This window comes from Mus caroli, chromosome 3, assembly GCF_900094665.2.
Source record: "Mus caroli chromosome 3, CAROLI_EIJ_v1.1, whole genome shotgun sequence".
Taxonomy (NCBI): Eukaryota; Metazoa; Chordata; class Mammalia; order Rodentia; family Muridae; genus Mus; species Mus caroli.
The window spans coordinates 119,715,600-119,728,800 of NC_034572.1; the positions used below are offsets into that span (position 1 = coordinate 119,715,600).

At 39.3% G+C, this 13,201-nt stretch overlaps 1 protein-coding gene across 2 annotated transcripts in view; it reads left to right on the plus strand.

The window, feature by feature from the left end:
* The window catches only part of Arsj (arylsulfatase family member J), a 75,594-nt gene extending 64,519 nt beyond the window's left edge, over window positions 1–11,075 (plus strand). The window contains exons 1-2 of one of the 2 annotated variants that reach the window (XM_029475322.1): window positions 6,051–6,091; window positions 8,679–10,776. In XM_029475322.1, the coding sequence (XP_029331182.1) occupies window positions 6,051–6,091; window positions 8,679–10,092 (1,455 nt within the window). In that variant the 3' untranslated portion in view covers window positions 10,093–10,776. Of the gene's footprint in view, window positions 1–6,050; window positions 6,092–8,678 lie in introns of those variants that run through there. The other variant, XM_021158790.1, reaches the window with a different exon arrangement.
* Window positions 11,076–13,201: the final 2,126 nt, after the last annotated feature.

A 13,201-nucleotide genomic window follows, 5' to 3' on the forward strand; every position in this document is an offset into this window, starting at 1 on the left:
ATCAGGACTCACCGCCCTCCCTTTCAATGTCTCTTCCTGGGATGCATATCTCAGTGCAAGAGACCTCCTCACACCCAGACTTGGGGAGCCCACTTTGAACATTCTGTCTTCCTTGCTCCCCATCCACAGTTAGTAGCCCTATAGAGTGTCTATTATAAACACAATATTCCCATAGTTCAACTTCACTGTGCCAATCTTAGATTTTGCTGACACTGTTTCTCTCTTAGACTAAATAGCCACAAGTATGTCTTGTTTCACTAATCTGTCCTCACTGCTGTCTGAATGAGTTTGCTAATGCAAGGGTTTTATTATGCATTATTTTGAACAGCGCACCCATGCTGATCGATGACCTATATGAAATGTTTAGTTTGCTCAATACCATAACACAGCTTGTGTCATTTAGCAGCTTCCAGCTTCATCACATTATGTCCTCTGAAGACATGTATGGATTTTTCATGTTTGTCTTAGTCAGGGTTTATATTCCTGCACAAAAAAACATCATGACCAAGAAGCAAGTTGGAGAGGAAAGGGCTTAGTCTGCTTACACTTCCACATTGCTGTTCATCACCAAAGGAAGTCAGCACAGGAGCTCACACAGGTCAGGAACTCGAAGGCAGGAGCTGATGCAGAAGTCATGGAGGGGAGCTGCATACTGGATTGCTTCCCCTGGCTTGCTCAGCTTGCTTTCTTATAGAACCCAAGACGACCAGCCCAGGGGTGGCACCACCCACAAATGAGTTGGTCCCTCCCTCTGTGATCACTAATTGAGAAAATTACTTACAGCTGGATCTCATGGAGGCATGGAACATTCTTTATCTCCCCTTCAGCCCCCACCTGGATGGTGCTTCCTCTTGAATGAACTATCTTAGAGTCTGGTTCCCCCAATAGTGTGCTTTATTCTGTGTTCTCTCAATTTCTTTGGTCAGCATTTCCAAGATACTCCAGTGGTTGTACTAAATGTCTAAACATAGCTCCAAATGAGCAGTCTTTTGATCCTGCCCATCAGCACTTAATGGAAGAATGCTGGGCTGCTTGCTGGTAATCAGAAGGTTCTCTAATTGCTTTTTGGTCTTATCCCCTAGACTGAGTATTTTGATAGCAGAGACCATTTCAATAATTTTTATGGCCCCCAAAGTAAGCATTGTGTTTGGACGATAGTAGAGAAATGACTGTTAAGTAGAAAATGAGTTCTTCTCTTGTGACACCCATACCCAGCTGCACCAACCTCCAGGGTATAATTAACTGAAAGATGAAATTAAGGCCTATAAATAGAATTATTCTGCAAGACAGCAGAGTCTTCTTAAAGCAAGTGATAAATAACTACCTTTTGCAATATGCAATATTATTTTTATGCATTATGAATATCTGTTACTCGATTTATAAACTATAATCTCCTATGTCTGTTTCCCTCCTATTGAAATCAATTTTCACTGAACTCGTGGCTTCTTTTATGCTTCTGGACTTCGGAATCCTCACAGACCCATTAGCATTGATTTTATATTCTGCTTATAAAGGTTTGTTGCATGTGTAATTAGTTTAAACCATAATTTGATCCTACATTCTTGGACAAATTGAATTATTTTCAAATTATAATATCGAATACCTAGTGATACAAATTAATATCTTTTTTTAAAGATTATAAACTCCCTCCTATGTTCTCCTGCCAAGGTGAAAGGGCCACTTAGCGTGTTTCCTGTCAACTGGCAGGGAAATGAGAATGGTGGTAGTTGTTGTTACCAGGTGGCCATCATGGCCAGGTGCATGCATATCTTATTGAATCTCCTTCACACAGGAAGCAGACCAAAAAAGCGAACTAGTTCAGGAGTGTCACTTTATTTTTAATAAAGGTAATGCAATCTTTCAAAATACTCTCTATGAAGAAGACACATGCGTTAATCACAATTAAGGGTAGGCCCCATGTTCAGCAGTGGATGGCTAACACAGAACTAATTTTCACACACATCATACATATACAGACACCATCTACTGAATAAAGAGGCTACTCTGCTGAAGGCAGAACAAGGCACTGATCTATGGGTACAGTAATGTCATTAGGGGTCATTTTTATTGCATATTGTGGAGAAGCGTGCTGTGAGCAATCACCATTATAAGATTGTGCTGGCTTCCGCTGTGCCTAACTAGTAAACAAGCCTTGTGCGCAAGTGCGAGAGTGAACTCACGCCTAGTCACTGCCTATCTCGGGGCGTAGTAATGAGGTGATGGGCGAGCAACAAATCAGGAGCTGACACGCCACATCAGGTGCTGAAACACCACGCTGAAGGCTATAGAAGCAGCACCATTTTCCGGGGTCTGGGTCTTCCCTCCTTAAGAAGCAATAAAGCTTGCCACAGAAGAATCTGTTTGTCCGAGTGTGTTCTTGCTGGCGAGAACGATAGCTTGGGACAGCATATGTTTTCTTTTTTTTTTTAAGCAAAATAATAATACTATTAGGTTTCCCCCTAGGTTTATGACCTGTCTAGTTTCAGGTTCTTGGTCACTTTAGCAGCCAGGCATGTATTCTATCCCATGGAATGGACCGTACAAATAGTCAAAAAGTGGTTGGCTACTTTCATGGCATTTGTGCCACTATTGTACCAGTGTATCTTTTTTTTCTTTTTTTTTTATTCTTTTTTAATTAGATATTTTCTTTATTTACATTTCAAATGCTATCCCAAAAGTTCCCTGTACCCTGCCAATGCCCTGATCCCCTACCCACTTCTTGGCCCTGGAGTTCCCCTGTACTGGGGCATATAAAGTTTGCAAGACCAAGGGGCCTCTCTTCCCAATGATGGCCGAGTAGGAGCTAGAGAAAGTACCCAAGGAGCTGAAGAGGTCTGCAACCCTATAGGTGGAACAACAATATGAACTACCCAGTACCCCCAGAGCTCATGTCTCTAGCTGCATCTGTAGCAGTATATCTTGAAGGTAGGTCACTATTGTAGGTCACTATTGTAGGTCACAGGGTTTGTAGCTTGGTGACAGTGATGATGAACTTTCTCTTTCCAAAGCATAAAATCTCTTCAGCGCTATGAACTCTTGTCAGTAGGGGTAAAGATTCTATTAGTGACTTCAATACATAAGTGTCATGTTCAGCAACAGGGTTTAGCATCAGGTTGTAGAGGGCAACGAATAGCCTTGACAATAGCCTGCAAAGTTTGGGCAGACCATGGGATCCTCTGACCAATGATTCAGTAAGATATAAAAACCTGATGGAGGTTTTACTTGGTAGAATAAGATGTCTAATTCGGCTATTGTCTTCCACATTATACAATAACTTCATTTGAATTGTATATATATATATATATATATATATATATATATATATAGTTTCCCCTTTATCTCTCAGTAACACTAAATCCTATTTCCCCTTCCTTAGGAGGTCCTCTACCTTCACTGCCCCCATCCTGGTACCTAACCTTTGTGATTATTCAGGTTGCAGCATAGAAATCCAAGGTTGAAGTGCTAACATCCATATATGAGAGTAAATATATAACATTATTTATTAATTCTTGTTCTTGGTGCCTAATAATAGTCTATACAGAAAGCCTTTTGCTGTTCCCGTGAGCTCAAGACTATTCCTTACTCTCCCTTCTATCAGACTCAATATATCTGACCCTATTTTGAGGTCTTTGATCCATTTGGAGTTGAGTTTTGCACAGGGTGATAAGTATGAATCTATGTAGATTCTTCTCCATGCATCCTTCAGTTTGCCAAGCACCATTTGTTGAAGATACTTTCATTCTCCAATGAACACTTCTGGCTTCTTTAAAAAAAAAAAAATCAGGTGTCTATTGGTGTGAGTATTTATGTCTGGGACTCCAACTGAATTCCACTGGGTTGATATGTTTGTTCTTATGTCAATACCATGAAATTTTTATTATACTATGCAATGCAATGTGAAATCTGGGATGGTGTTATCTCCAACAGTTCTTTTTATTATTCAGGATGTTTTAACTATCCAGGGTTTTTGTGTTGCCACCTGAGCTTGAAATTGTTTCTTTTTTTTTTTTAATTTTGGTGAAGAAATGTGTTGGAATTTTGATGGGGACTGTTGCTTTTGGCGGGATAGTCATTTCACAATATTAATCCTATTGATTCTTGAGCATAAGCATCAAGTTGTCTCCATTGTTAGTGGTTTCTTGATTATGACTAAGAAAATAATAAAGTATAAGGTGGAGGTCTTTCCATCTTATGGTATTTTCCTTAATTTCTTAGTTTTGTCTCATCTTAAATTTTTATTTGGCATTTGTTTTATAATAGTACACAAATGTGCACTTGTATAAACTGAGGCACGTGCTTCAATAGTAAACAGTTTTCTCTTTATGTTCTGATTTGCATAGGGTGGAATTATTATTTCTCAGAATTTGCTTTAATATAATATAATTCCTTATTAGCACTTTAGTTCTTCTTTCTCATTAGTATGTTTTCTCTTTTTGTTTACTGAATTTACAGTTGAGTGGATCTAATTCCATAAATTCATATACAGCCATTAAACTAATTGAAATTTCAATGGAAATATTTTTTACTTATAATTATTTTTATGTATTTTACTATACTTGACCCCATCTCATATTCATAGAAAAATTGCAGGGAAACCCAGAAACATTTTTCCTTGAATTATCTTAAGAGTTAATTTCTAACATGAGCATGCACCATCCCTCATACTGTTATCCTACAACGCACCATACCCCTACCCCCCACCCCCGTATTGCCTTTTTTCTTCTTTATTAGACTCCATCAAATTAGGGAACCAACATAGTTCTTCTCAATTACTCCTGAGAGTCACCTTAGCTCTTTCAGCTCTCTGGTTGTGTTCACTGTAGCTCAGGATCACACATTTGATCATCACCTCCCCTTAATTCCTTCCAAACTGGAAATACCCCTTCTTCAAGACCCTTCTTAGCACAACATAATCTTGTAGTAAGTTCAAGCTCTGTATGTTTGGTTGGAATTCTGTAGAGAATATAGTGGGGTTTTTTTTTTGTGTGTTGTTTTTGTTTTATCTTCCTTCCTAGAACTTCCTCTTTAGTAGCATTCCACACAGTTCCAGTTTGTCTCATTACTAATCACATTAACTTTGGCCTCCTGATTAAAAGGGGTCCTTTAGACTCTTCCTTCAATGAGTTGAGATCAAAGAAGAAAGAAACTACCTTTTGTTCACTCAGGATTTGGTGGTATATTTTGAAGTTATCTGTTGTGTCTTCTGGACAGTTGCTGCTGTCGAGTGAAAGCCATGCTCACCCCAAATACTCAGGCAAACTCATCTCAGATTTCATCCCTCTCTTGTCTGAATTAAAACAATCTACCAATGTTCTTGGTGGGAGAAGGAACAAAAAGAAGCAGCAACTTGCTTTCCATATGATTGGCAGGCACTGCCTCCATCTCCCCTAATCTTAAGGCAAGAGAATTTGTACCTTTAAGTCGCCTCCACTGTTAGCTGTATCTTGATTATGCCTAGGAAATAACAAAGCTTTAGGAAGCGAAGGAATCATGTGCAAGGGTGAAGGTGTGTGTGTGGGGGGGGGGGGTTGGCTAACATGAAAAGAGTTTCTTTTTGCCTTTGCCCAATGTTCTGCTAAAATCTCAAATATTTCTGTGATCAACATAAGCCTCACTATCTGGTTTGCTAATCCTTCACTTTTGACTGCCCCTGGATGTTTTCAGGAAGTAGTCATAGTAACTAATAGCTTGAAAACTGAATGAGTAACAGGCACAGCCATGCTATTCCAAAATCAGGGTCACAGTCTGGTGGGCAATTGATGCAGTCAATAAAAATACGACAACTCTCTGCCTCTCTGCCTTCCTGGCCATGAAATGAAGACACAGAATGTGACTTCTCCCTACAACACTGAGGATTGAGTGTAATTAGACATATGAAAGAAAATCTACGAACTATAAAACTTTCTACCAATGTCATTACACACCAAGTCTACACTGTTAGTTGGTCATAGTGACAACTGCCATTTTCTAACTGTCCTCCCCACCCTAGACTCTGTGCTTCTTTTTGGGATCCAAACATCCCAACATATACTATCATCCTAATTTCCCTGATGAGGAAACTGAAGATCAGAGGGTTAAAGAATCCCCCCAATTTCATAGATAACTGTGGAAATCCAAACCCAGGTATGTCAGATTCTAACACCTGCCTACTTAATCAGGGTCCCACATTCTGCTCCTAACTCTTTCCTGTAGTCTGAGCCTCAGAACTACTAATGGAGAAAATGACCTGAAAACGCTCTCATTCCTTATGAGTTATTGGCAAAACTTTCTGTTATTGGTTCAAATTTTCCCAGTATAGAAACCTTTCTATTTTAGGAGAAGCAGAAACCTCTTAACTCCGTAGTGACTCTGGACTCAGATTTATCTGCCAACTCTTCCCCATCTTCAAAATGAAGCAGATGCCTCTTGGTTCACTACTGACTCTGGACTGTCATTTATCTGCTAACATCTTCCCCATCTTCAGTTTTGTCTCTTCTCTCCTCTCTCCTCCTCTCTTTTTACCTTTCTCCCCTCCACAAACATTTCTTACATTTTCATAAGCATCATTTCCTTTGTTTCTACCCCTCGATGAGAAATAACCAATTTAATTACAAAGGCTTGAAATCCTTAACCTTTTGAGGAATTAGATATGCATTCAGGTCAATATATGGTATATGTATGATAATTATATCTATATAGATATAGATATAGATATAATAACATAGTCCTGTGAATTATTGGTAAAATTTTACAAATACATGCTTTGTTCCTTGGTAGGCCTTTCTCAATTTTTTATGTACAAAATTAGTGATCTGACATAGGATTTTTATGGATCCTCAGCGAGACCAAAATTGTCAAGAACAATGATAACACCCTCTGAACTGTGAAATGTCTTTAGGAGTTTCTCCATTTTAAGTTCCCACAACTGAGATTGATATGAAATGCTGACTGCTAATGCTGAATGGAGTGACTGGCAGATGCAAATGCAGCTTGGCAAAGTGAGATGAGGTCAGCACAGGCCCTACTCCCTCATCAGCACCCATATGCTTTTAACACTCAGGAACTCACACTTGCATCACACTGCCTACTAAGCATTTAAACACACCAAAGTACATATCCATCCAAAAGTCCATCATTGTGGACATTTGTTGGTTTGGGGAGCATTTTATGGTGTGTGTGTGTATGTGTGTGTGTGTGTGTGTGTGTATGTGTGTGCGTGTGTGTATGTGAATGTGTGTATGTGTGCACGTGTGTGTGTGTGTGTGTGTTCTATTAGGTCTATGTGTGTATATATTTGTGTAGCTCCGTGATTCAGCTAAACTTCTCACCAGCTAGCTCCAGAGATCTGCCTGTCCCCGCCAGTGCTAGGTTACATAGATAGGCCACCATGATTATCTTTTCCTTTGTGTGTTCTGAGGTTCTAAACTCAGGTCTTCATTTTATTTACTGAGTCATAAAAGAAATAACTTTAATAACTAATTTATATATATATATAGTTTATGTTGGAAATTAATAAACTCAAATCAGCTCTATATAACAACAAATTTACAAAAATTTAAAAATATAATCATCTTCTTACATCTCCTTTCAAATAATGGCAAAAAAATGATGGCCGTAATTTTTCTGAATGAGTTTCCTATTATGTTTTATAAACAAACATAATGTCACAGCAACTTATGGTATTACAGTGCTTAGTAACCTTAAAGAACTGAAATAAAATTCTTGCGAAGAAGCTAGCCCAAGCTTGGGCTTTCTCTCTTACTTTGTGTCTTTGCAATTTAGTTGAGTCCAAGAATACCTTCATTTTGACCTAAATTTTTTAATAGCCTTTGTGTTTGTGTTCTATTTTAAAAGTTATTTTGAGCATGGCCAATAACTGCAGTCAATTCTGTTTTCAAATATCATCAATTAACAGGTGCAAGTGGACTCACAGTAACCCCATATGTTTAATATGATAGTAACTGGTTCTGGGGGTAATCCCTTGGGAAAATGTCTAGGGAAAATGCTGGAAATGAGCTTCCTTGTCATTTTAATACAGTACAGAAAGGTCACTCTGCTTTCCTAGACTTCATTCTAAGCAATTTACTGAGGGATGGGGTGGAGGAAGGAGGTTGGGGAAGGGAGACACTGGCAAACAGAAGTGCTCTTACTTCCTGTGGAACTAGAAGAACAACCTCCTGCTCTAGCTGTAGACACTGAGTTTGGTTTCTGCACCAGAAACCATTTCCTTTTTCAGAGATCCAGTGGGTTGGGGAATGAAGCGTGAAATATTGGTTGACAAGCTACCCCAGGGATTTTTGCTTATTTCTGCCTGTGTTCTAGAACACTGGTGTTAGTTTGAGATACGTAATCTCAGGATATGATTCAGAAGCTAGTGTGAATGCTCTAATTTTGTGAGTTATTCTCTATATTAGTAGCACTCTGTCGTATAATTAAAACACTATTTATTTTAATTAAATTTTATAAGGATTTTTGAAAGACTTTGAGATAAGGGGTAAATCTTACTTTCCTAAGTATTGAAAATTCTCTTCAACTGTTAAACATGAAGCCACTTAAAACTTTGGAAATAGAATAGAGCTACTCAATTGTTTATATTTAATTCGGGGTTGAGTTGATCTTGACAGAATCTTTATTTAACTTAAGAATCATCTGTATGGAGAATGTCCCTTTTATCCTGCCTTGACAAAATGTTTGCTCTTTCCTCAAAGGTATCAGATACACACGGGACTTCAGCATTCCATCATTAGACCTACCCAACCCAACTGTCTACCTCTGGACAACGCAACCCTACCTCAGAAGCTAAAGGAGGTCGGCTATTCAACCCATATGGTTGGGAAGTGGCACTTGGGATTTTACAGAAAAGACTGCATGCCCACCAAGAGAGGATTTGATACCTTTTTTGGCTCTCTTTTGGGAAGTGGTGATTATTATACACACTACAAATGTGACAGTCCTGGGGTGTGTGGCTATGACTTGTACGAAAACGACAATGCAGCTTGGGACTATGACAATGGCATCTATTCTACACAGATGTACACGCAGAGAGTGCAGCAAATCTTAGCCACCCATGATCCCACAAAACCTCTATTTTTATACGTGGCTTACCAAGCTGTCCACTCACCACTGCAAGCCCCTGGTAGATACTTTGAACACTACCGATCCATTATCAACATAAACAGGAGGAGGTACGCAGCCATGCTCTCCTGCTTGGATGAAGCAATCCACAATGTGACCCTGGCCCTAAAGAGGTATGGTTTCTATAACAATAGCATTATCATTTACTCCTCAGATAATGGTGGGCAGCCCACAGCAGGAGGAAGTAACTGGCCACTAAGAGGCAGCAAAGGAACATATTGGGAAGGAGGCATCCGGGCAATTGGCTTTGTGCATAGCCCACTTCTAAAAAACAAGGGAACGGTATGTAAGGAACTTGTGCACATCACCGATTGGTACCCAACCTTGATTTCACTGGCTGAAGGACAGATTGATGAAGACATTCAGCTAGATGGATACGATATCTGGGAGACCATAAGCGAAGGTCTTCGTTCACCTCGAGTGGATATTTTGCACAACATTGACCCCATATACACCAAGGCGAAAAATGGCTCCTGGGCAGCAGGCTATGGAATCTGGAACACCGCAATCCAGTCGGCCATCCGGGTACAACACTGGAAACTGCTCACAGGCAATCCTGGCTACAGTGACTGGGTCCCCCCTCAGGCTTTCAGCAATCTGGGCCCAAACCGGTGGCACAATGAAAGGATTACCTTGTCAACTGGCAAGAGTATCTGGCTTTTCAACATCACGGCTGATCCGTATGAGAGAGTGGACCTATCCAGCAGGTATCCAGGCATCGTGAAGAAGCTGCTGCGGAGACTGTCACAATTCAACAAGACTGCCGTGCCTGTCAGGTACCCCCCGAAGGATCCCAGAAGCAACCCTAGGCTCAACGGAGGAGTCTGGGGTCCATGGTATAAAGAGGAAAACAAGAAAAAGAAGTCAAACAAAACCAAGGCTAACAAAATGCAAAAGAAAAAAAGTAAGGCGAGGATGAGGAAGCAGCTGGCAGCTCGTTCCTCAACAAAATGCCACCCAAGTGTTGCCATTGGCTAAATGCAAAACTTTCTGCCTTGGCTAAACTTATACTGCCTGGTTTCTAGGTAATTCAAAGAAATTGGCTCAGAAATACCTCGGCCAACCGCCTCGGGCTTGTTTTCACATTGCTCTGTGCCAGCGACTTCTGGTACCTGGCTACCACATGGACAAAACTACCCTCCTGGGTGCCAAAGGCTATGCTTCTGCAGGCCACACAGGGAGGAGGACGCAGTTATTTATTTATCCCTAGTCTGTGTAAACCGTGATGAATCATGAGTGAGTTGGCCAAACAGAATGCTTTGAATCCCTTGAATCACGAGAGGAACTGTGACCCACCGTGTACTTGAGTGCAGGGTAATTACAGGGTAACATGATAAAGAGATGACTTTTGATGCCGTCAGAGGTTGTATCCTCTCAAAGGTCTAAAAACTGTACTTTTAAATGAAAAAAAAAAAAAAAAGAAAGTATGTATCACATGAAACTTGGGCTTTTAAGCTAATTCTATTTTGTATTGCTGTCGCCTGTTCTCTGAGGAAAAGCTGCTTCTCTTCGCGGACAGCTTGTATCTCATCTTATCCTGCTTAAAGAAACGGCAGATCATGTCTGAACATTGCCAGAAATGAATGTAACTACGTCCCAAACACTTTGATAGAACAAGAATTTCAATATAAAGTGCCTAATTTATTTCTCAAAAGAGTTACACAAGTGATTTTAATTATTTTATTTTTAGGTTCTACGTTAGAATTTTATTTCAATTCTTTAAGGTGACTAAGCACTGTAATACCATAAGTTACTGTAAAATTTATTTTTGTTCATAAAATATAAGGGGAAACTCATTCAAAAAAATTACAGCCATCATATTTTACCATTATTTAGATGTTAGAAGATGAATATATTTTTTAAATTTTGTAAATTTGTTGCTATACAGAGTTGATTTGACTTTACTGTCTCCAACATAAACTATTTATGTATATTAATTATTAAAGTGATTTATTTTATGGCATTAGTGTGGCTTTCCTGATTTAATTTTTTTACATCCAGAAACAATCATATTATTCATTTTGACAAATAAAAATCTTTTTAGTGTTTTTAGGTGCCCAGGCTAACCTTGAACTTATGATTATGAATATATACATAATTTGCCTGGTAACAGGCAACTATCTTTGCAAATGGGCATTAGAAGAGATAGTGGACTAACATAGTCATAAATAAAGATTTTGCAAATGAAGAGATTTCTCCCCATGTGCTCACTGCACTGAGAACAGTGTCCTGTTATTGATAAATAATATCTATGATGGCCCTGCTCTTTTATATAGTACAGAGTAGGGGAAAAATAGAAATGGGAAGTACAGATTACATGAGGCCTAGTTAAAGATCTGCAGTGGAACCTGAGAGGGTTAAAGAATGACGCTCTGTAATGGAGCTAATCACAGGGCCATGGAGCCACAAGTGTCCTGGCGTGAAGCTTTCTTGGCCATGTTCTCTCTTAATGCAGAAGGCATGAAGCCACACTTGAAGAGCCACAGACAGCAGGAACTGTGGCTAAGAACCACCATCAGACAGGGGTGATGGTGGAGTTGGGTAGGGCCTGCACCATTTACCATGCAAATATAAGAAAACAGAGGTTGCCCTCCGTGGTTCTGAAAACCTGTGGATGGATCTTTGAGCTAGCGCTGAAACTGCACTAAAATGGGCCAGATGAGTAAAAATGCTTAATTTTACTCTTTTGTTTCTAAAGAGTAATGCTCCATTTTGCTATATAGCATGTCCTGAGGTTTTGTCTTATAGAAACAATGTCAATACAGGCCTTTCTTGGTAGAATGCAAGATTGTGTTGTGACTTACATAATATAAGGTTTTATTATAGTAGGTTTTTAAATAATCCTTGGTTGATCCACACATGTTGGTGCACACCTTTAATCCCATAACTTGGGAAGTAGAGGCCAGTGGATCTCCCGGAGTTCAAAACCTGCCTAGTCTGTATAGCAATTTTCAGGCCAGACAGGGTTATAGAGACCCTGGGAGAAAAACAAAAAGAAACAAAAATATTAAAACATTAACTAATGCATACTTTTTCAAAGCCCACTTGGCATTAAAATTACAAAAGATGAGAATTTCTACATAGCCTTTTGCCATTTATTTTATCATAAAAAGTCTTCTTTATAATTCATTATTTGGATTAGGATTCTGGCAGACTGTAAAATTGCTACTACAAGCATAGAATCTTACCGTGCAATTTTCTATATGTTCCTTAATGGCAGAGGGACCAAAAAAGGATCAAAGAGGTAAATTAAGATTGTGAATCCTAACCCATATGGGAGCCCAGTTACCTATTGTGGTGGGACTATTTGTTCTCCATAAATAACCATAAATTCTTAATACTGAATATAAGCCAAAAGTTTCCTGACAGGAAATGGCTCTAGAATTATCTGTTGCTACTTTGAAAATACGTTTATTTATTCTTTGTCAGGTTTGTATATGTAGGCAATGTATTCTGATCACCCTACCCACTCCCACAGAACTTCTTTTCCCAATAAGTCTCCCTCCTGCCCTTTGCCCGTGGTCCTGGGTGGGCTAATGAAGAAAAGTATCAGTGTCTCACTCTTTGGAAACTCAAAAGAATGAACAAAATTGTTTCCCAAGCACTCTCAACAAATCACTGTGCATCCCCAGATGGCTCAGAAGGGATGCACCTTCCAATCTACTCCAGCTCTGTACCCCATTGCCTGTTCCCTTCTGGCTAAGGCTCCGGATGCATTTCTCTGCTGCCTGTGGCTTTCTCAAGAATAAACTACGTCATTGAGGACTTCTGATCCTTTCCTGAGGATGACCTGAGAAATCCCCACTGGCTTTGCCAGGAAATAATTTGTGGAGGTGGCTATATGGACAGGATGGGAATGGAGATTAAGAATGGTGTCTTCAAACAAACAAACAAAAAAATTACAAAACAGTTTTGTATGAAGAACTTTACAATCTGGAACCACAGAGCTCTTACCTGTCTAGTCTGCTGCAAAACTCATTTCATCTGTATTTATGAATATACTCACATTTCTCACTTTCCTAAATATTGATGAATATTATAATTTTCTTGATCAAGATTCCATTAAAAATCTTAACTGGGAAGATGT